This window comes from Rhinatrema bivittatum, chromosome 6 (genome assembly GCF_901001135.1).
Source record: "Rhinatrema bivittatum chromosome 6, aRhiBiv1.1, whole genome shotgun sequence".
Classification (NCBI taxonomy): Eukaryota; Metazoa; Chordata; class Amphibia; order Gymnophiona; family Rhinatrematidae; genus Rhinatrema; species Rhinatrema bivittatum.
This window is the reverse complement of record NC_042620.1, coordinates 251792745-251817029: the sequence shown is the minus strand read 5'-3', so window position 1 is coordinate 251817029 and position 24285 is coordinate 251792745. Positions and strand designations below refer to the sequence as shown.

At 43.3% G+C, this 24285-nt stretch overlaps 1 protein-coding gene across 2 annotated transcripts; it reads right to left on the bottom strand.

The window, feature by feature from the left end:
* Positions 1-11579: 11579 nt before the first annotated feature.
* Positions 11580-24200, bottom strand: DCTPP1 (dCTP pyrophosphatase 1). 2 transcript variants are annotated; one of them, XM_029606800.1, is made up of 4 exons: positions 24044-24200; positions 21526-21629; positions 17278-17388; positions 11580-13374 (listed from the first exon to the last, which is right to left on the bottom strand). In XM_029606800.1, exons 1-4 carry the CDS (start codon positions 24047-24049, stop codon positions 13146-13148), a joined length of 450 nt encoding a protein of 149 aa, XP_029462660.1. In that variant the 5' UTR covers positions 24050-24200; the 3' UTR covers positions 11580-13145. The 2 variants fall into 2 exon arrangements, with proteins under 2 accessions (XP_029462660.1, XP_029462661.1); XM_029606801.1 differs by lacking the exon at positions 24044-24200 and adding an exon at positions 23758-23869.
* Positions 24201-24285: the final 85 nt, after the last annotated feature.

Below are 24285 nucleotides of genomic sequence, written 5' to 3'. Positions count from 1 at the left end.
GGTTTTATGCGGCGGATGATGAGCTTCTTTCTCTATCGTGCAATTATTCAGGCAAATGTAGACCGGGAGCCCATCTTGAGGGTAGAACAGCAGTGGTGTGTGGACCTGGGGATCACGATTAGCCCAAAGGAGAGGAGGGGGATCTGGTGAAGGGCACATAAATCCTCTCTCTGCGCCAAGAGGGCAGAACTATTGGTACACCTAATTATGCACGCTCACAGATTCCTGTTGGTTTTCTCCTGTTTTTCTGATGCGTCTTCTCCACTCTGCTGGAGTAGATGCAGTCAGCCTGGATCCTATTTCCACATTTGGTGGGAGTACCCCATTATATCTGCTTTCTGGGTGCAAGTGGAGAGACTCATAGGGCAGATAGCTAGTTGTACTCTCTCTCTGAACCCAGGTCTCTCTTCTTGGGGTGTGGGTGTCTCAGAGGCTGGATAAATATAAAAAGCTCATGATTCAGCAATTGTTACATGCTGCTCGCTTTGCAATCACCTGGAAATGGGTCTGTCCCAACTTTGGAAGACTGGAGAAGTCAGGTTCACTCTGTGGTATTACTAGAGAAACTGACTTTTATGTTGTGGGATAAGATTTGGGAACAATACAGGTAATTTTTCAACTTGCTTTAGAGTATCATGTGTATTAAGGAGACAATCTTTGATACCCTGTTATCTTAACCTATTATGTACCGTTTAGCAGTTTTCTGTGTATGCTCTGACTCAAGAGTTATAGTTTAAAAAAGAAAGAACATGCTCCTAGCTGACAAGTTGGAGGATCTTGAGAACCGCTCAAAGCACTGCAACTTAGGAATCACAGGGGTGCCAGAGACTCAAGCTTACAAAGACATGTCGGCAGTGACTGTAAAAATTTGCACTTTTTTCCTTGCTGCCAACACAGGTGAAAATACTGACGTGGTTGGCTCAAATACTCTCATGAAAATCGAACAGGCTCATAGGGCGTTAGGCCTAAAACCCAACAGGGCCAGAGATATTGTTCTCTGTCTGCCTAGCTTGCAGCAAAAAGCCCTAATCTACGATGTTGCACAGAAGCAACTCGAGTGGACCTGGAATGGTCACGTTATTGCCATCTTCCAAGATCTGGCTCCCACTACACTACGCAAGTGTTTTGAGCTTAGAAAAGTGACCCGGGCGCTGAATATGGAGTAGGTCCAGTCCTGATGGACTTTTCCTTTAGTGCTACAATTCATGATCACACAGGCCACTTACCAAGTAAAATCTGTCCCAGAGGCGGTGGACATCTTCAAAAAAGCGAGTTTGCCTATTTCCTTCACTGGGCCGAAGATGGCGGCCACTACACCCAAGACAGACAATCAACCTAGTTGGCAGAGTGTTGTGAAGGGCGGTTGAAGGCTGCATCGGCAGTCAGAAGAGTTGTACTCAGCTTTGTCAGATCAAGGCTGAGAGATGAGAAGAGTAACTGACTTGTTTTCTTGTTGTGGACATTACAGCTTGGCCTCATTTGTGGTTACAGCTTTCAATTTTATAGCTTCAGCGAGCTAGCTGGAGTTGCAGTTCTTTAAGCATTGTTTTTTGTTGCTGTTTTTTTTATTAGCTTATTTGATGGAAATATTTTGCGAATCTTCTTTACATTGTTGTATATGGGCAATCAGGGGGCAGAACTTTCATCCTTCCTTGGTTGGTCACTTTTGTCCCCACGTTTGGGTGGATCCGCTGTGAAGGTCAGGCGGATCGAATATTGGGGGGGGGGGGCACTTTTTTGAGTGGGGGATACTACGCACTCTTGATACACTGCTCTGTACGTGCACTTCTGTCAGAACTTTTCTGTAAAGGTCACTTGAGAGTTATGCTAGGAATTTGGTGGCATTGGCTTTTTTATTATTACAATGTCAATTCAAATCCTATCTATTAATGCTAAGAGTCTTAATACCCATCAGAAACGCCAGCTTTTATTCCAGGAATTAACTGTTAATAGAGTTTCTATTGCATTTGTCCAGGAGACTCATTTAAAAAAATGGGATGAGCGCCTTCTGTTCTATAAAGATTATCCTCACCAGTTTTTGGTTGCTAGTCACATGGGGGCTAAATATACTGGGGTGGCCATTTTGATTTCCAATTCTTTTACATATGAAATCTTTCTCCAACTTCCTGATTCACAAGGCAGGTTTCTTCTCTTGAAATTCAGAGTGGGTAGAGAGATATTTACACTAATCAATTTATGTTCACCATGTTCTGATCAGTGGTCATTCCTGTTATCGATAGATGGTATCTTGCTGTCCCATGCGAAGTGAATCATCCTCCTGGGAGGGAACTTTAATCTCACTAAGAATTTGAAGTTGGACAACTTGCAGCCCTCTACCTCAGCACCAACTGGAGCAAGGAAAATGCTTTTCTCTATAATGTCTCAGTGGGTTTTGATTGACACCTGGAGACAGAAGTATCCAACTTTTGTTTCTATATTTTTTTCTCAACACCCCACAATACTTACTCACACATTATTTTCTTATTGACAAGCTGTTGTAAACTTGGGTCATGGGCATTTGTTCTGTCCCCAGCAGTGGGTACATGTGGTACCTGCATATACATTGTAGTTTAACTATGTCTAGTGCAGTCTTTATTTGTAACCCATGATAAAAGCCTGAGCGCCTTACCTTTAAGGGGAGTTTTGCCTTTAAGAGAAACTCCCTCCCCCCTGTTTCTCTCATTGGGAAGGGTCTGCATGCTCTCTCAATCTAACTTGAGTCTTCTTAAGTGCCTTATTGGCTCAAGGAACTGCCCTTCATGCTCCCCCCCCCCCCCACGTCACATGGATCCTAGGCTCGCTGCCAGTGGATCTCGCCCTCTAGCCCCAGCTTGTGGGGACGTTTCCTGTAATCACTCTCCAAGACTGTTAGTCACTCTCAAGCATATTGCCTCATAGCTAGAAGTGCCTGCAGCCTCTGGAATACAATTAGCTTTTACATTTCTTCTTATCGCTTTAATGCTAAAGATAAATCAGCTTCAGAACCCCTTGTCTTCTCACCCTGAATCCCAAGAAACTCCCATCTCCCTTCTCTTGCCTATCTGCAGCTACAAAGATCTCTGCCTGGGGCATATATATGTTTGGAAGCAACAATTGTAAGTAATGGAAAATTATCTGTACAATAAATAATTTCAAACTTAAAAGATCTTTGCCTGAAGACTGATTGGGAAGATAAGTTAGCTGTATGGAAGAGGGGAAACCCGGGTGTTTCTTACTGAGCCAGCACAGCATTGATACTGGGAATATTATATGGTCTGACCATGTGCCCATTTGGATGGTTATTGCTCTACAGGATTTGGATTGTGGTCAGCGATATTGGCGCCTTAATGAAAGCTTTCTGAATGAGGAGGAGTTCCTTCAATCTTTAGGTGGGCATTTACAAAAGTATTTTCATCTACAGGCCTCTATACCCACTTCGCAGGCAGTGATTTGGGACAGTTCTAAAGCGGTTACACAAGGTCGCTTTATATCTTGGGCTTCTTATTGCAAAAAAGCAAAGGAACCTAAAACATATCTAATCTGATTTTATGACTCTCTCAAACCCATATGCAGACTCAATCCAAATCCATATTCAAGAAACTGTTGGAAGCCCAGTCCGAATTGCAATCTCTTGCAGATGCGTTTGTGGTCCATTATCTTGAATCGATTAGGCAGGAGCATTTCGAGGGAGGGAACAAAGTACGACGATACTTAGCAAGGTGTCTGAAAGCTCTTCATATGCAGAGCTCCACTGCAAAAATTAAAAATGTGCAGGTGGTTTTGACCACTCAATCTGCTGATATTCGGCACTGCTTTACCCACTTTTATACAAATCTTTATAGTGTAGATGTTGCTATAGCAATGTCATAGACAAGTATTTATCTACCATCTCTCTTCCCTGAGCAACAATGCCTTTTTGACAATCCTATTAGCACTCTGGAGATCTTGCAAGTGATCAAATCTTTGAAGAGAGGTAAATCTCCAGGATTCAATGGACTCTCTAGTGGTTGTTACAAACACCTTTCTCACATCGTAGTGGCCCCTTTAACTGATACATTTAATTTTCTAAGGGCGGAGGATTTCAGTAATTGCAAAACCAGGTAGGGACCCTGCTCTCTGCGGGTCATATAGACTGATTTCACTTATTAATTTAGACCTTAATTTTAGCTAGTGTTGGCTGGGTGCTTAAATCGGATCCTGCCTAATCTAGTGCACCATGATCAGGCAAGGTTTATCCCTAATCGGTCCGCTGCAGATAATGTCCATAAAATTTAGATCTATATGGTGGTACATAAAGAAAGTGTCCCTAGTATATTATCTGTTGATGTGGAGAAAGCATTTGACATGGTGCATTAGTCCTGTTTAAGACATTGGAGAAGATGCGGTTTGGCCCTTTCTTTTTTCAGTGGCTTAAAACACTGTACAATTCACCAAAAGCTTGAGTCAAGATCAAAGAGGGTTATAGGGAATAGTTTCACAATTGGCCATAGTACGAGACAAGGTTGTCCTTTGTCCCACTTTTTGTTTGCCGTTTTTTGGAACCTTTCACTACTAGGGTTAACCTTTCTAATGACATTAAAAAGGTTGGGATAGGTGATTTGCAATTCAAATTATCACTATTTACTGATGATATTCTTTTCATCCTTACCGATCTCTATTCTTCATTGGAAGCAGTCTTGGCTGAATTGACTCACTTTAGTGTGGTCTCAGGCTTTATAGTTAACTTTGAAAAGTCTGAAAATTAGAACATCAATTTGGATAAGTCTACTGTTAAATGTACTACATCAAGCCTTTCCCTTTAGATGGGCTAAGAATTCTTTGAAATATTTGGGGGTTTATATTTGGGCTAATGTGGGTGATTTGTTTTCCCTGAATTATAGGCCGTTGAAAGCCATAGAGAAAGATTTGAGTAAATGGAATAGGGAAAGCTTCTCTTGGCTGGGTCGCATAGCCATAGTTACAATGAATATTCTTCCGAGACTTCTCTACCTGTTTTTAACTCTACCCATATCTCACTACTGCGATTTTGCGTTCCTGTCAAGATGAGTTTTTACTTTATATGGAAAAAGCGTCCCCCTAGGGTTTCACAGGTCATATTGTTTCAGCCTAAGCAATGGAGTGGTTTGGGAGTCCCCAACTTCCTATGTAATTTTGCGGCCTCTCAACTTCATGCACGTCTTGATTTTCATAGACTTAATACTATCAAGCAATGGGTTACACTTGAGCAAACTAATACGTAGGATGCCTTTATCTGCACTCCCACGGCAACCTTGACCCACTTGGCATCTTCTAAAATGTATCCCTCTATCTCTACAAATAACGCTGAGGGTTTGGTTTCAGTGGAAGCCTAAATTGGTGGGTAACAGTTCTTATTTCTACCTCTCTCACAACACATCCTTCCAAATAGGTTTGCACTCTAAAGTGTTTGATTCTTGGAAAGTGAATGGTATAACACGAATAGAGCACCTTTTCTGCAACAGTGATTTTTTGCTTCCCAATGATATTTCAGGTAAGTATCATATGGAGAGGCTGAATTTATAAGAATATGCTCAACATCGACATTTTTTCTTGGCATTACAGAAAACGGCAGCTCTAAGGGAGGGGAAGTCACTATTTGAAAAGTTTTGCAACCAGGTTGATTCACTGAGCGGTTTAGTTTCTAAAGTATGTTGTCTGCTCAATAGGCCCATCTCGGATAAAGTTTACTATATACGGGCCTGGGAAATGGATTTGGGGGATTCTCTGAGTGAAGACAACTGGAATTCTATTTTCTCTTGTGCTAGCAGATGTTACATCTCTGCTCGCCTTCAAGAAAATTGTTCAAGGTATTATTTCACTGGCACCTAACTCCTGCCAAGCTTCATCATATTTATCCCTCTGTGAATGATTTGTTCTGGCAGCATTGTGGGGAGGTGGGTACTTATATACATATTTGGTGGCATTGTAAGGTTATTGTGCCCTTTTGGCAACGAATTGCTGCGTGGATATTGACTATTATGGGGGTGGGGGATGTATATGATGCCCGCTACATTTTGCTTGGGAAACCAGTTGAAGGTCTTGCAATTCATCAACAGCGATTGTGTTAACAAGTCTTCATCGCAGCTAGGTGAGAGATTGTTTTACTTTGGAAACATTCTGAGGTCCCCTCTCTTCAGACTAGCTTATCTCACAGCTTTGTGCCATAAACGTGTGCCACTCTTTAGGAAAATTTGGGACCTGCTGGATAAATGGCACTGGTCTCAAGAGGTGTGAGTGCTCCTTAGTTTCTGCCTAAATGGACGATGTTTCCAAAAGCGTTTCCAACTATTGGGTTTTAGTTTTTCTTTACTATTATCATCTTTATTAAGATGCATGCTCTCAAGGTGACTCTATAAGATGATGTTTTCAGTAAAATTTTCTTGGTGTTACTTTTTAGACTGGTGCAGTGAGGTGCATGGTTTCAATGTTATATGCTGCACTCGTGAGTGGGTGGGACTGGGGTATATACAGAAAACTATGGTTATCTATTCGTCTCTTTTATTATATTATTTTCTTTGTGAATATCCAATAAAAGGTTCCAATTGCAAAAAAAATTCAATTAAAACCTCTAATGCATGGAGGAGTGCTAATTTGTATGAACATTTTTACTCATGTTTGCACACTAAACTCCTAGTTAAACAGAGTAAAGTTGTGCACACATTTACATGTGCCTGTTAGGGTAGGATTTTAAGCAGCTGTCAAGGACAGTAGTGTTTTCTGAGGATAAAACATTCACACTGGGAACTTCAGTGCATGGCTGAAGAACTGATGTGAAAAAGCTGGTGCTGGATTTCTTGGAGAGATAAAAAGACTACTGCAGTGATGGCCTGCCTCTGCCCAAGCGAGGAACCAAGAGCCTAGGTGAAAAGTTTGGATCATACATTAACAAACGTTTACACTAGATGAAGAGAGTGGCAGATAGAAATTTGTTGAACTGGGCTGTCAACTCCAAGAAACAAAACGATGTTAAGTGGAGAAACAATACAGTAATGTATCTGGCAAACCTACCTGGAAATAGCAGGGAGAAGAAAGGTAGTAGTAGTTATGAGGATACAGCTACAGCTCTGGTGGGGAGGGAGGAGGGAAGAGTCATGGCTGCTGCTCAGTCAAAAAAGCAAACAATGTTGGGAATTATTAGAAAGGGAATGGTGAATACAACAGAAAATGTCATAATGTCTCTGTATCGCTCCATGGTGAGACCTCACCTTGAATAATGTGTACAATTCTGGTCACCGCATCTCAGAAAATGGAGAAATTACTTACCTGATAATTTCATTTTCCTTAGTGTAGACAGATGGACTCAGAACCAATGGGTATAGTGTGCTCGTACGTACACTATACCCATTGGTTCTGAGTCCATCTGCTACACGCTAGAAAACTGAAATTACAATCATTCAGCACAGAAACAACTTTTCACTACCTCTCGGCATTAAAATTGAGAATGTAGAACTGAAAATTGTTTCTTAGGCAAGGAACTTAAGAGAAATTGATTCAAAATTATCGCTTGCTCATCAGATTTGATATGATATTTTTCATGAAGGTCGGTATAAAAAAGTATTAAATAAATAAATAAATAAATAATATTAAATAGACTAGCTTTGGCTAGTGTGCTGCCTTAAGCTTCTTCTGCAGCCAGCAGATTTTTGTTCTGTTGTACCCTTGCTCGACTACTGCAGTTTTGTATACTTAGGTTCACCTATGACAACACTAAAAGCACTCCAGTTACTTCAAAATGCCATGACACTGTTGATTTCTGGCCATAGAATGAGAACATATTATGTCTGTTTTGTGTGCCTTTATGTCTAGTGGAGGATCAAAAACAAAATTGCAGTTCTTGTTCATAAATTGCTATCTTTGAACTGTTTTCCTTGGACTAATGCATTACTACGGATATCCAATCCCACAAGACCTCTACAAAAACATCACAGTGAGGCTTATTAGACATTGTAGCCATGTATCAGGCACGGCTAGCTGACATTCGATGTGCATTTTCTGTGGCTACCCTCACTCTCTGGAACGACCTACCTTAGCAGCTCTGGCTGATTGTCTGTCCATCTTAAGAGCTTCAAGAGCTAAAGTTAAAGACCTTTTCATTTAGGCAGGTCTTTTCAGAATATCTTAGATAATTATATAGGTAGAGATGATTATTAGGAATTATTAGGAAAGGAATGGTAAATAAAATGGAGGATGTCATAATGCCTCTGTATCGCTCCATGGTGAGACCGCACCTTGAATACTGTGTACAATTCTGGTCGCCACATCTCAAAAAAGATATAGTTGCGATCCACAAGGTACAGAGAAGGGCAACCAAAATGATAAAGGGAATGGAACAGCTGCCCTATGAGGAAAGACTAAAGAAATTAGAGCTGTTCAGTTTGGAGAAGAGACGACTGAGGGGGGATATGACAGAAGTCTACAAAATCATGAAAGGACTTGAACAAGTTCATGTAAATCGGTTATTTACTCTCAGATAATAGACAGACCAGGGGCCACTCTATGAAGTTAGCAAATAGCTCATTTAAAACAAATTGAAGAAAATTCTTTTTCACTCAGCACATAGTTAAACTCTGGAATTCATTGCCAGGGGATATGCTTTCAGCAGTTAGTGTTACTGGGTTTAAAAAAGGCTTGGATAAGTTCCTAGAGGTTAAATCCATAAACTATTACAGTAATTAATAAGCAACAGGAGCTCATGATTTATCTAATGTTTGGGTACTTGCCAGGTACTTACCTTGTGACTTGGATTGGCCACTGTTGGAAACAGGATACTGGACTTGATGGACCCTTGATCTGACCCAGTTTAGCAACTTCTTATGTTCTTATGATTTCCCTGTAGGTACCCGGATCAGTCCAGACTGCTGGGTTTTGCCTTCCTTCCAGCAGATGGAGACAGAGAAAAACTTGAAGGGCACCCCATGTAAGTAGGGTGCACCATCTGCGGCCCCCTTCAGTATTTCTCTGTCTCCAGCAGATGAAAGTGGCAGAACCTGCGGTCCTGGTACTTAGGTGTTTAAAAAAAAAACAAAAAAACAGCAGAATCTATTCCAGTCTAGCTAAATCAGATATTTCTTAAAAAAAAAAAAAAAAAAAAAGAGAGCACTTTGCTTCCGAAGGGGAAGTTTCTTCTGAGCTTCCTTCCTTGGTTGCAGGCTTGCAGGGGTTAGCTTTTAGCAGCCCTCATTCCTGGAGCTTTTCTACACCGGTGAGTAACAGGGGGGGGGGGGGGATTTACCAGTGGGCCGGCCCCTCCCCCCCTGGCTCAGAGAAGGTGGTCACTTATTCCTCTGGTGAGGCCTGAGATTTAGGTGTCAGCGGCTTTTAGGGTCTCCTGGGCTCCGGAGGTTATTTTTAGACTTCCCACTGCACCGCGGTGATGCCACACGCACATAGTGTTGTGCTGCCTGCGGGGAGCCAGCAGTGAGGCTCTCCCGCGAAAACCTGCTCCCGCTGTATCCCTGGGGGAGAGGGCCCGGCGGCGGCGGCAGCTGGCGGGGAGGGGGAAGTCTTCGGCATGGCCCCGTGGCGCGGGTAAACCAAGTCTGTCTCGTGGTCCTAGGCCTGCCCCGATCCCGCGGAGCGCAGGAATGGTGGCCATCTTTAGTTGCTGCTGATTTCTCTGCAGGGGGAGGGGAGGGGTCCCCCTCCGCAGTTGTCTCCACAGAATCAGAGCCCTGGGTCTCCCCAGGATTCGGTGCCAGCCTCCCCTGGGCCTCTAGGGCCCCCCCCCCATGGGGAAATTTAAAGGGCCAATCCTCCTTTTCGGCAGACTTTGTCTTGTTAATGCGTAAGGCTTATTTAGCTGGCCTTATGCCATCAGGGGATCCGGATCCTAATCCGGGTCAGCCGGGGACCAGTCCCCCCCCTGCGAAGATTTCTAGGGCGGATCCTCCCGAGGGTTCTCGCATTCGGATAGTCTGGGGAGTTTCGGGTTCAGGTGATCATTCGGCCGTAAGTAATCTTGGTCCGGTGGATCCGCTTTAGGCTGATGTAGACGAGGATGCAGAGCGCGTGGCACCTGTGGAGGGGGGGGGGGGGTGATCCTCGGGTTCTTCAGTTGTTTCGTAGGGATAATAAATTCCTAGAGGTTAAATCCATAAACAATGACGGTAATTAATAAGCAACAGTAGCTCGTGATTTACCTAATGTTTGGGTACTTGCCAGGTACTTGTGACTTGGATTAGCCACTGTAGGAAACAGGATGCTGGGCTTGATGGACCCTTGATCTGACCCAGTATGACAACTTCTTAAGTTCTTGTGATTTTTGTTGCTTCTGTATGTTTTAACTTGATCATGCGTGTTTTTCTGTTTGCCGTGTAGGCCTAGGCGGCATATAAATGTAAATAAAAAAATCACTCTAGAAGTGATTTTCTAACTCCCCAATTCACAACTCCTATGTTTCTAAAGTTGAAAAACCACCCTTTCCCCTCCCCCCACGCTACTTCAGAGTGATAGCAGAAGCCAAAGCGAAGGATGCGTTCTTTGGTGTCAAACAGCTGGGGGTGTTCTGGACAGGCTCTGCGAGGACATCAGCTGTTGAAACATCCACAACTTGGAAATACATTTCCCCAGGACGATGCTGCATTGAGATCTCTCTCTCTCAGGGATTAAACAGCAACATCTCTATCCTCAGCTGCTAGATCAGAGAATTAATCATCAAAAGAGAAAAGCTTTGAAATTGAAAAACTACAGATGTGATCAGTTATGTTGTCATGTTATCACCTATGATTACAGCCAGAGCGGATGATAGTCAATCTGAAAAGATGATGATCATGAAAAGGACCCATGCAAGTTCTTAACAGGCAGACAGGGATATTTTATGTTAAACACCTAATACTGTTGTGGCAGTTACCAAAAGGAACAACCAAACGGAGAAAAAAAACAAAACCCCATTAAAGGCTAAAAGGTGAATTTTAAAAGCCCGCGCATGCCAAAATTAGGGGATGCGGGAATAGGCTGGGCAGGCCCGTACCGAGTGGATTTTAAAAGCCGGCCGGATATACCTGTAGCTGCCACTGTGCACAAATGAAAAATTCCAAAATGGGGCAAGGCACGGGCGTTCCTGGATTCAAACTTGAAATTTGCACGTGCCGGAGTCCCCTGCTGCATAACTTTACTTCTGCTAGGGATGATGTGCAAGTTATAAAACAAAACCATCTAGGCAGATCAGCGAGGTTTTAGAGGTCAGGGCTAAAAGGGGAGACGGGAAACTATTAAACTAGGAGGGCTTTGAAAGTCCTATCCCTTAACTGGGTGAACAGGGACTGAACTGGGAAAACTGGCAATGGCATCAGCGTGCGTGCCTTTTAAAATTCTCCCACTCACTCACGTGGTAGAAGCGGCATTGCATGCATAGGTGCGCGCCCACTTAAAATTGGGCACACATGTGCACGTGGTGAGGTTATGTTATAACATGCGCGCACATGTTATAAAATCGCCGCATCCCTGGGCACGGGCTGATGAACATCTGCATGCCGGTTTAATAGTTACCATCTTAGGCATGAAGGTTCAGATAGCCAGAGTGTTTGTACCTAAAAAAAAAAATAAATCAGAACTTTTATTCTAAAACTAAAGCCACACTAGAAACGTATAAAATACTGTTGCATTTTATAATTAACAATACAAAAAAGTGTAACAACTATTCAGCATGCTAAAATCAAGCAGTACAGTAAGTGAGGAAAAAAAAAAAAGTTTTAAATAGGAAGTAGAAAATGAGGTTTAGCTGTCCACCTGCCACATAGGTTGGCAGGTGGAAGAAGTAGGGGAGACATTGCTGGGACCTAAAGAAGGGAGAGGTGGGCATAACCCCAGCATAACCTGAATCCTGTAAGAGTCTCTCAGGACAAACCTGAGGGGCAGAGACAGAAGTAGTGCTGTCTGCTAACAGGGATCAGGGAGGTCGTCTACATAACAGCAGGACACCCTCCCCAGCCGTGTCAAGCAAGAACGGGAGAGCATTTCATACAGGTTCCGGGGGGGGGGGGGGGGGGGGCGCAGAATTATTTGCTGGGAGGAAGAAGTCACAGCTCCCGGTTTCACACCAAACTTGGTAGAAGAAGACTGGTGAAATAATAAGTTGGAAAAGTTAAAAAATATTGATTGGAGAATATAAAATGGACTCTCTAGCTGCGAGGAGGGGCTTAGCAAACACAGGAACCCCCAGGCCCCATCAACATTCTCTGTAGGCTGTGCGTGGGACCACAAGTGCGCTCGGGAAAACACAGAATGGACAAGAAAAGGAAACTAGAATGGAGTTTCAAAAGAACACGGCACAGAAACAAATTCAAGGGAGCACTGGACTAGGTCTGTACTTTTAAGGAACATGAGAAGCTCCTTCCCCTTCCTTTTTCATTTAAAGAGTTAGTCCCACAGCAGCAGCCATTAGCACTGCATAGCTGCCTTTGCTGGAGCAAAGGTAACTACCAAATTAAGGGGCTATTGCTGCAAAATAAAAAAATTTACAAAATAATTCAAGGACTTTGTCTAATTTGTTCGTCGGTTGAAAGCCGCCACCAGAGTTAATACCAGGGGTTTATCCCTTTCCTATGTGATGTCACCACAATCTCACTGCTGATTGGCCGGAGCCAACAGTGCCTTTTAAGTTATCAACCTGGACGACAGGAAGGCAGGGCCTTGAACGACCGAGAGCTTGGTATATTAGTGCAGAATCAGAAATATGTCCTTCCTATAAACACTAGCATCCAGATGTTGATTACAGCATCTGTAGGAGCTACCATTATTTCTCTCAGCTCTCCTAAACTTCCTGTACAAGCACTCCAACACATTTTCTCCTCCTCCCTCCTCAATTCAGGAACTGACAAACCAACTACACGGGAAGTTCAGACAAACTCAAAAAAAGATGTTAGCCCTGGCTTCCAAGGAATTTTCCAACCAGTGTTTTCATCACAGAACCCTCGCTAAATGTAATTATTAGTTTTCTTAAAATTCTAGTTGCTCTCAGCTCCCCAATAAAACTTCTGTTAGAGGTCCCAAAATGAGTTCAAAACAATTCAATAGGAAGTGGAGCTTATGCAGCTCTACCCTCTTTCCTATGTGATGTCACCACAGAGTCACCTCCACTAGAGACAGAGCAATCATGCCCTCTATTGCAAAGTCAGGTGGGGGTATCTTGAACTGAAGGGGCAGGTTTCTCAGTCCTGGTACTCCGTGTACTTCTTGGCAGATCCCTGCACCTTGCTGGCAGGGTACTTGCAGGCATTGATAGCCATCTTGGCAAGGACGGCCTGCGGAAGGTCCACACAACATTTCTCGGCAAGCTCCACCAGGTAGATGAGTACATCGCTGAGCTCGTGTGCGAGGGATTCCCGCTCCGACACTGTCCAGCCTGGAAGCCCTGGGGCCACCTCGCCCTTCCACTGACTGCATGGGAACAAACAGCATATTAGAAAATATACATGAGCTCTTTACATCATGCCCCACATCTGCCTCATCCACCCACAATTAGCGGATTATCAGTTGCATAAGTAGAGGTATTATTAGCAAAAGAACAGAGGTAATATTGCCTCTGTGTAAATCTCTTGTGAGACCCCATCTTGAGTAATGTGTTCAGTTCCACACGCTGTACCTTTGCAAGAAGAAAGAAGATGGCAGTGGTTCAGAAAAGGTCTATTAAAACAAGACCTGCAATGCAAACCCTACAAAGAAAGGCTTAGGACACTCAAAATGTGCTCGCTAGAGGAAAAAATGATTGGGGGGACATTCAAATATTTGACAGGCTTTAATAAGGAGGAAAATAGAAAGAAAAAAATGAGAAACTATTTCTTTACTAAGTGGGTGGTAGATGCCTGCAATGGCTGACCAGCAGAAGTAGTAACAGCAAAAACTGTGACAGAATTTAAACATGCTAGGTAGGGACAGACACACTATCCTATCCTTGGCTCCTGATTGTCCTACCTTGGGAGCCTATATAGAGAGAGTTAAACCTCTTCCTTGTTTTAAGCTTCCAAAAAGAGAGAACGCGGATCTTACCACCAAAACATTTACTGCACGAGAAAGAGTTTGACACTCGCTGCAAATGGCATGGTATTGAAGACAACTGCACAGACAGTGGAACGGACACAGTAGTGGTGAGGAACTTAGAGCTCAGTCCGAAGGCTGTAGCCCTAAGCAGCTGAGACTGACAGCAGGGAGCAGAAACCAGCAGTGGCAAGAAAACAAGGGAAAAAAAAAGACAATGCTTCTGAGAGCTGCAAGCTTGTCAAGAGCCAGTTCCAAACTGAACTTTCAGCAGGAAGTAAGGACTCCCAGGGATTCAAAGGGGCAAAAGAGCAATAGGAAGATGAGGAGAACATAGACGGAGGGGGAGCAAAGAGGAACAGATCCAATCAGAAGCTCAGCAACATCTAAACAATAACCAATAAGGAGGTTTAGCACTACATGCAGAGAATCTGAAATGAATGACAACACCACAAAATGGTACCAAATGGCAGCACAATAAGAAACATATATTTAAATATACTACAAAGGCAGAACAGACCCAAAAACACAGTTAATACAGGCAAAGTGGGAGAAAACAGGTAGAAGAAATGAAGGAAGGGGCGTGAGCATTTGTTTAGGCCAGTGGTTCTCAATCTTTTTCCCCATCTTGACACACCACGCTCACACGTGTGTCACACTGCTCATTACAATTCACGGTGGAAATAAAAAATAAAGGCAGAGTATTATTTTTATTGTTAAGAATGACAGAAGGGAAAGAATAGTACTCTGTCTGAACAGAAATTGCATAAATAGCAAATATCCCATACCAAAACAGCACCAATTTCTAGCACTCAAACAGTAACCACCTTACAAGGCAAAACTGAAAATATTACACCAGGCCTTAAAACTCCAATACTCCTCTTATTAGGAAAACGGACCAAGCCAGGCTGCTATAGAGCCCTACACAGAAACTACATGCCAGCAGAAAACCTCACCTGAATCACATTAGTTTCATCTGCACTATATAATCCTGTTCCTTGCATTTATGTCTTAGTTACTTTATAACATCTCATTAGTCCTAGTTACTTTTATTCTCTCTTCACCAAGCTGTACAGTTCTAAATTCTTCCTTGTCTGCATTATATAATTCATTAATTCCTTCCTTGTATTTACGTCTTAGTTACCCTGTAACTATATATTCCTTTAATTCTTTATAACTACATAATTCATTAATACTGTACCCCGTAACTACGTCTTAGTTACTTTGTAATTAATAGATAACATTTTCTCTAGTTAATTTTGTAAATAATACATGTAGTTATCTTGTAAATATTATATATAGTCCTGCATGTTTCCCTTGTTCTAGGCTTTCTATGTTTTAAATATTTTATCACTTTCTCTGTCAAGCGCTTCCCAAGCGTATTTTTGCGTTTAATGTACACCGATGTGATATCACCAATGAAAGTCTGTATATAAAACCGTTAAATAAATAAAAGTGCAGACTCTCACCTGACAAAGATTAAAGAGACCATAAAGCATAACTAGAAACATGCAGACAAAAACTGAATTGGAAACCACGATAAGCCAGAGAGACTGTATGCAGTGTAACAAGGGACAAAGAGAAACATCACCAGTCCTCATAAAACAAATCAAGAAATATAAAATCAATAGCAGTAAAACCATGATAATAAAAAGAACAGAATATTTCAAAACAGCTCATGAATGGAATATCCAATAATTAAAAACTCATAAAAAAATGTCTAGATACCAATAAAATATTTCAAAATAGCAGACAAAGGCCCAATAATGAAAAATAATAAGGATCAAAAAATGTTTTGATCATCATACATGGGAACATTTGATATCCAGGTGCCCTGAGATTGTTTTGAATTAGCAGGAGGGATGGTTGCTTGCAACTTTCTCCTCTCTCTCAATCACGCCAAATGCTCTCTCTCACTTACATAGGCTCTTAATCACACATACTGTCTTTTCACACACACACACACTTTTTCAAATCACACACTTACATACATGCTTTCTCTCTTACTTACTCACACACAGGCTCTCAATCACATACTCACATGCTCTCTCACCTACACCGGCTCTCAATCACACACAGACACACATGCTCTCTCTCTTACTTATACACACAGGTTCTCAATCACATACTTACATTCATGCTCTCTGTCACACAAAGCTTAATCACACACTTTTACATTCATGCTCACACATACACACACAGGATCTCAAACATGTGCTTACTTGCTCACTCTCTCCTCCCCACACCGAACTAGTGGCAACAGCAGCCTCCTCCACTTTCAGCCCTTGCGGCCTTGAGAAAGGAGTCCCGTCGACAGTGGGGGCTGACGTTGCTCCTCTTTTGCTACACGCTGCATTGTACATTCTTCAGGCCGATGCTGCCCGCGCTAGCATGGTCTCTTCTTCCCGTGTGCGTAGCCACAGCATAGCACTTCCTCTTCCGGGTCGCGGGGGGGGGGGGGGGGGGAGAAGAGACCATGGCCTTTCCTGCCGCATTCCGCTCAAGCTATCGTCTTTTTAAGCCCGGGTGAAAGATATGTTTCTATTTCGCGGGGGCAGTGGGAGCAGCTGGCCCAGCGGGGGCCCGGGAAGTGTGGCGACACACCTGCGTGTGCTCGACGACACGCTGGTTTAATCAAATGAAACTTTAGAGGGTTAAAGAGGGGAACATAACAGCCAGTGGACAGAGAGTGGTGGTTCCATTGCATCAGGCTTCCAAGAAGGCAGTGGTAACCTGTACAGAGCAGCAGTTACAACCCTAAACAGCAGAGGTATGAGTGAATCAGGCTTGTAAGTGGTCTAGGGTAAAATGCATGGAATGACCATAGATAAAAACCTAAACATCAATGATTACGAGGAGCCTGCATGTTTTGGCCAACAGCCTGACAAAAGGTCTGGTGGCTCTATGGATTATAACCAAACTTGGTGGTAAGACACAGAAGGTGCCCTGGGCGTTGGATTGAGTATCAGTCTTGTAAAAATCAAAAGGAAGATGACAAGGCCTGAAACAGCTTCCAATAGAGAGATGGAGGCCGGTTCAGTAACAGAATTGAACACGCCTGGAACAGATAATGACAGGAAGTGGAAGGAACAGGGCCGAGAGGTTGGGTAAAAGACACAAGGGCAGTGGGGCTGTTACTGGTTTAAGCACCAAAGTAGTAGAGAGCCAAAAAGGAAGCATCTCAGTTGGGCAGACTGGATGAGCCAACTGGTCTTTATCTGCCAGCATTCCCTGTTACTAGTAGGTCTTAGAGAGACAGAGGCAGAGAGAGGCAGAGAGACAGCTTCTTTAGTGACGGATACTCACAAAAGCTCAGCCACTTCTCCAACTTCCCCAACCAGTGCCAGCAGCAGGTTGCGGGGCTGGTGATACTGGTTCCAGTCCCTTTCTGCGGTGAACTTTGCCTGCATCTGCCGACTAATTCCAATAAAGAACAAAAATAAATAAATCATTAAGAGAAGACAGCACAGGAATACTGTGTCATACACAGCCCTCCACACTTGGACCCTTCACTGCTGTGATATCTTGAGAATTAATCAAAGATGACGGTGAATATAACTGCATCATATACATTGTAAACACCATTACCTTGCATTATTTTGCTCCAATATAATGTTGTATAACCTACAGAGAATCCAGTTTTCTCCATAAACCAATATGTCTATTAAAACTCTCCCTCCTCTTATATGCCCATCTCTTTCCCATCACTGGCAGTAGCAGCTGCGGAGTGGGCATCATACCTTGATGTCCATATATTGCAAGGTTGGGGGAGAAAGGGTCCTCTCCAGCTGATCCTGTCCCCTTTTCTATCTACAATCCCTCAGGGAGACAAGGTCCTATAACTTGGGGCAGTAGCCAAGCCAAGACCCTTCGAGAGGCAGCAGCCTGGCCCAGGCTGGATACAGCATGCCAATGCATCCTCTGGGAATTCAAGACTCTCCTTTCCTTCCAGAATCAGCAGCAGCAGAGCTGCCGATTAGAAATGAAATACGGGAGGGGATAAAATTATTGGAGAAATTACTTACCTGATAATTTCGTGTTCCTTAGTGTAGGCAGATGGACTCAGGACCAGTGGTTTATGCTCCCCTGCCAGCAGATGGAGAAGGAGTCAGGTTTCAAAGCTGACGTCACCCTAGATACATCCCTGCAGTGACCTCAGCCCTTCAGTATTCTCTTCAAAAGCCACTGTGGACAGACTATTGAAAAAACTGGATTTAAAATATGATTAAAAGCGGATAACCATAACTGTACTCAACCAACCATAAACACTGAACCCCAGTAAGAATATAGGTGCCCTGATCTAGGGACTGGATGACGGCTTACCCGTAATCTCTTGGAATCGATATCCACTCCATGGGCTAATCCTTGGCACCGTTCTTGGGCAGCTGTGGGCAGAAAGCTGAGTCCATCTGTCTACACTAAGGAAAACGAAATTATCAGGTAAATAATTTCTCCATTTCCTAGCATGGAGCCAGATGGACTCAGGACCAATGGGGTGTACAAAAGCTACTCCCAATCGGGGTGGGAGGTTGCCCGCAGTCTGGTTAACATCGCCCTTGCAAAGGCTGAATCCTCTCGGGTCTGTATGTCCAGACAATAGAACCTGGAGAAGGTGTGCAAGGAGAACCAAGTCGCTGCTCGGCAGATATCGACAGGAGACAGCAGTCTAGCTTCCGTCCATGAGACCGCCTGAGCCCTAGTGGAATGAGAAGGTAATGGCTTTCCTGCCTCCACCTAGGCTCCCATGACCACCTCCTTAATCCAGCGAGCTATGGTAGCCCACAAAGCTGGTTCACTCTGCTTCCTTCCACCGTGAAGTTCAAACAGGCGGTCCGTCTTTCAGACTGGTCCTGAAACTTCTAGATACTGCCCCAAAGGTCTACTGACATTCAAATGACGGAGGAGGCGGCATTCTTCCGCGTCCTCGTGCTTACCTAGGGATGGCAGCACAAAAGACTGATTCAAATGAAACTCCGAGACTACCTTGGGCAAGAAGGATGGAACGGTACGAAGCTGTAACGCTCCTGGGCCTTGGAAGAACCCTTCTGCGGTTCCTTATCCCCCTCGGGGGCTGGGATGGAAGGTCCTGATCATCTGTGTCCGTGGAATCAGAAGACATGTCCTGCTCGCAAGGGCTGCTTTGATTTTGGTGCCCCCACACACCCATGAGCCCTAGGGCGCTTTCTGGACTGAGCAGGTACCTCCAAACCGGCAGATTTTTCCCCCAGAAGCCTTCTTACTAGCCTCCTGGCCTTAAAGGCCTTGTGCAAGAGCAAAATGAAATCTGAGGAGGAAGAGTCATCATCAGTATTCCCCGCGGGGTCCACTCCCTGATCAGCTGGGTCAGAAATCACCCCAGCCTGCTGTGTTAATGGTGGTTGATTTAACGGCGATAGGGCGGGAGAATCTCCTCCACCGTTGCTAATTGCGCCGCTGAAGTGCCAGGAGCCAAGATGGTGCCCGTTCCCGCGCTCAGTGGGAACGGGAGAGAAAATGGAGGAGGCAGGTCACCAAACGTGTGCGAGGATGAAGTGACCGAAACACCCCCCCCCAGCCGCCGCTGCTGAAGTACCCTCGCCTCTGGGCAGGCAGCCCGAGCAAAGGCTGTCCCGGCGCAAAATCAACCTGCAACAACGATATCTGGCCTCTCAAGCGCTGCGAATAAATAACTTTTTTTTTTTTTTTTTAACCAATTTGCCTCCACCGGGTCCTGGTCCCTCCTGGGGTGAGTGAGCCGGGCTCCCCGGTATCAGCCCAGGTGCTGCTGAATAAATGTGATAGTGTCCTCAACCCCCAGCCACAGCTGCCTTCAATACCAGGGGGGGGCAGTCCTCTCAGGACCTGGCAACCCCCTGGGGGGCTAGAGGTTCCTTAACTGCTGAAAGAATTTTCACCCTGTCTTTTTTTTTTCCTGAAAGAAACCTCTCTCTGACTAACTCCTTCCAAACCAACTAAGTAAACCCATACAGACTGTGAGTTTTGCACCTCCACCATCTGCTGGAGACAGAGAAATACTGACTGTGGGTGGCACCTCAAGGTATAGGACAGAGAATTCTCTGTCTCCATCTGCTGGAGGGGAGGCAAAACCCAGGAGTCTGGACTTATCTGGGTACCTACAGGGAATGTAGAATTTCTCCTTCCAAAAAGCACAGCAATCCCCAAAGGGAAAGGTACATCCACCATCTGCTGGAGACTGAGAAATACTGAATGGCTGAGGTTACTGCAGGGGTGTATCTAGGGTGACGTCAGCTTTTAAACCTGACTCAATCTCCATTTGCTGGCAGGCAAGCATTATCCATTGATCCCGAGTCCATCTGGCTACAAGCTAGGAAATTCAGATATTTACTGTCTACCTCAAGATGAGATGTTTTCATCTGAGCAGTTACTGTTGGATTATAATTTGCCCAATAAGCACTTTCATGCTTATTTGCAACATAGACATTACTTTGGACTTTGAAACCCCAATGTCCTGATCTATTTCAAACGGATTCCTTAGATAACATGATATCTTTAGTGGGTAGCAGAAATGATAAAGTCACGTATAGGTATAAAACACGTATGGAAAAGTGCTCTTCTAAAAATGTATCTAAATTAGCAGTTAACAGGAATAAGGAGAGGAGTACCGGTGTATCTATTGATAAAGTCATACAATTTTTTTTATTTTTTTTTAGCAATCTCAATAAGGTTTTGATTTATGTGAAACTTCAAGAAATGCAATTCAGGATTCTACGAAGAATCTCTAATGATTCAGTAAAGGTCTTTAAAATGGAGGATTGTTAACACAAATGTGTGTATTAAGTGCAAAATTATAAACAGAACTTTGACACATAATTTTAAGCTATATGACATCTGGGATGAAGTATTGTCTACTATTAAATGGGTAGTTGCTGTTAAACTGCCCTTTCAGGGTGAAATGTTATTGGGTTTGCCTGCCTGGTCTACAGAGTTGTCTAAAGGATTTCAACTATATACTAAGGTTGCCATTCTTCTAGTAAAGTTATATGTGTTAAAATTTTGGATTAAAGATATTCCACAAGCTGCCTTGGTTTGCTGTCAACAAATGGCAGACTGGATGCAATTAGAAAAGTTAGATACTTTGTTTACACAAAAGAAAAATTCTAAAGGATTATCAACAAGCCTGGTGAATTTTTCATGACCTCTACAAATTAAGGAAAACTTAAAGTACAATATTCTGTGAACTGGATTTAATTTACATATATTATTGTGTTAATGTGAGTGTGAGTGAATGCTTGTCTTTGTGCTGGCTGTCAAAACAGCTTTTATGTTTTATAATAAAAATATGGTGCAGTTCATAAACATTTGTATACGATGTATTATCACTTATTACTACAGTGTGTTTTGTGACATTTTAATCTAATTGTATTTTGTTTGTATTGTGTTACATCATTCTAAATAATCCTTAAAAAAAAAGCATAGGGAATAAAATTGATTTGTACCCAGGTCACAATACAGTCAGTGCCAGAGTTCGGACTGGAATTCAAAAGCTGCAGGAGTTTTGTCAACTTAATTTTAACCCCTAAACCCCCTCCTTACATGTCCTCGAGGGAAGGAGTAGCACTAAAGTTAAAGCCGTCTGTGGCATCTCCTTTATTCTCCATTGTTCCATTAACATCAGCTTCCTTCGAGACCATCATACCCTAGAGGAGAGGAGAGATGGAAGAGGTATGATGAAAAGAAGAGAGGTAAAGTCAAGACATACAAGAATCAAACCTTTTCCAATGGAAAGGAAGCTGTAGAAATAGGGGGTCATGATTTGAAACTCCAAGGGACCGAGCACACTGTATAACCCGCACTCAGACACTGGTTAAATAGGCGCTAATCCACCCCCTAATGCAACAGGGGGATTAGTGCCTATTTAACCCATGGACGCGGAGTGAATGTAATAGAATGAATGGTTAATTTTTGTATAAAATGTTTAATGTAAAGCCTGTTGCTAAATTAATGTTGTCTGTAAACCGAGGTGATGTATTCCTATACGTACCATGGTATATAAGAATCTCGAAATAAATAAATAAATAAAATAGCGCTCATCACATGCAAATGCATGTGAATGAGCCTATTACTCATTCACTCCGCATGCAAAAAAATAAATGAGCGTCTCAGATGCACATTTATCGCTCAGCTATTAACGCCTCCCCGGAGCAGGCATTAATAGCTGAGTGCAGAAAAGCAGAAAAAACTGCTTTTCTGTACTTTAAGTAAAAAAAACCCAAAACTCAGCAGACTGCCGAGTTATGAAGACCGACACCGGTAAACTCGGCATCAGTTTTTATAACCGGCCATCTGCCAGTAATGAAAACAGATGGAGTGATCCTAGCACCTCCTTGCTAGTGCTACCCCCTAATTTGGATATTGCATGGCGCCCTTGTGGGCTCCATGCGCACATTAGGAAAGCAGGAGCTGACTTTTCAGCGCCCACTTTCCACGATTTATATTGCATCAGCCCCCAAGGGGGTAGACTCCAGAACAATGTCAGGAAATATTTCTTCACAAAAAGGATGAAAAATGCATGGAATGCCCTCCCAGAAGAGGTGGTGAAGACAAGAATAATAACGGAATTCAAAAGGGCATGGAATAAACACAGAGGATCCATCATGGCTAGAGGAAGGACATGTATAAAAGGGGTAACCTATTGCAAACTTTAGATAGAACATTTCTGAATGGGGGAAACCTACATGGAGCAAAAGTTACTAGTTAGTACCCTTAACGGAAGGCACGAGGGCAAGGAAAATACATGGAGTAGCTGTTACTACCCTTAACAGAATATCCAGATGATAGTAAATGACAGCAGATAAAAGACCAAAAGGGCCATCCAATCTGCCCAGCAAGTTGCTTGAATGGCAACTGCAGTTCTGTACAGGTCGCCCCTTCCCACCCGTGCCTTCTGTTAAGAGTAGTAACTGCCGCTCCTTGCAGGTTACCCCCTGGGTACTTGCGCCTTGGATTGGCCACTGTTGGAAACAGGATGCTGGGCTGATGGACCCTTGGACTGACCCAGTATGGCAAGTTTTATGTTCTTATGGCACAGGGGTGGGAGAGAAGTAACCTCCATAGAGTGGTATTTACTATCATCTGGATATTCTGATACCCTAAGGAGAGAAACAGGATGAATCATGTCACTTAAAGGGGGGGGGGGGGCAATAAATGGATATAGTAACTGCTGATAAAAGAGATTAAGCAGGGAGCATAAAAACCAATCCGGTAATACTGACAGGAAAAAAGTGGCAATAAATTACTGAGGAAGGAGGCAGGTAGCAGAGGAAAAGAAGGAGCAATACTAAAAAACTGTAACTGCTAAGGAAAGAGAAGGAGAAACGCAAAGGCAGCAAACTCTAGTATTGCCAACTCTGGTTGAAACTATTCCTGGAGGTTTTATCAAATGATGTATTGGCTAAAAGACTGGACTTACTATATTTAAATTTATTGTGGAGACCACACCTTACTTGCAGTTTTCTCCCCTTAGAAAGCAGATATCGACACGTGGCAATTTATCCAGTTGGGTTTGTTTTGCGCACGTGGTTGTGTGAGATTTTTCATGGGCACACACAGTTTAATCGTGTTACATAAATAAAATACTGACAAACAATTTTCAAAAAGGTATATGTATTAGATCATTCCATTCAGGTCTTTAAACAAAAAATGCACGAAAAGGGTATATTATAAAATGAATGATATATCTAAAATGCATTTATCACACATAAAAAATTAAACGCTAATTTTAATTACTTTACAAAGTTATGTCACCTATAAACTAAGGCTCCTTACTCGCATTATCTTCCTCTTTAAATATTCATACAGTGAACACTGAACCTATACACTTAAGAGAAAATAAGAAACTAAACTGAAGTTGCTAAAAGAGTACTTTTTTTTTTTTTTCGAATGCTATATGAATTTTCTCCAGGATTGTTTACATAGGTATCCTAAAAGTTAACATCTAATTCCTGAAAGGCTGGCCATACTAGTAGCTGCTTAAGGAAGGAAGCGAACGGGATTAAAAAAAAAAAGTGGGGGGAAGCACAAACAAAACAGATGCTTCTATTTCTCAGCTCACCTCCATTTTCACAACCACATGCCCTCTCCCCGTCGCTTCCTACGTCTCCCCGGTCAGTCACCGCCCCCATGCTCACACAACCCCCACCAATCACAGCTCAGCGCGCGCGCTCCGACTACTGAGAGAGGGCTGAGCCAATAACTGCATCTGCGCTACAGCTTGTCCTCCACCAATTCACGAACTACTAGGCAAGGGAAGGGGAGGGGCAGATGATAGCCAATCACAAGGCACTGCCGCCTTTT

Excerpts from the sequence above, each read along its gene's own strand:
- DCTPP1 (XM_029606800.1), bottom strand. Across the intron at positions 17,389-21,525 it reads ACTCCTTCCCTCGAGGACAT|TCGGCAGATGCAGGCAAAGT; the intron begins GTAAGGAGGGGG and ends TATTGGAATTAG. Across the intron at positions 13,375-17,277 it reads GGAGAAGTGGCTGAGCTTTT|TCAGTGGAAGGGCGAGGTGG; the intron begins GTGAGTATCCGT and ends GTTCCCATGCAG.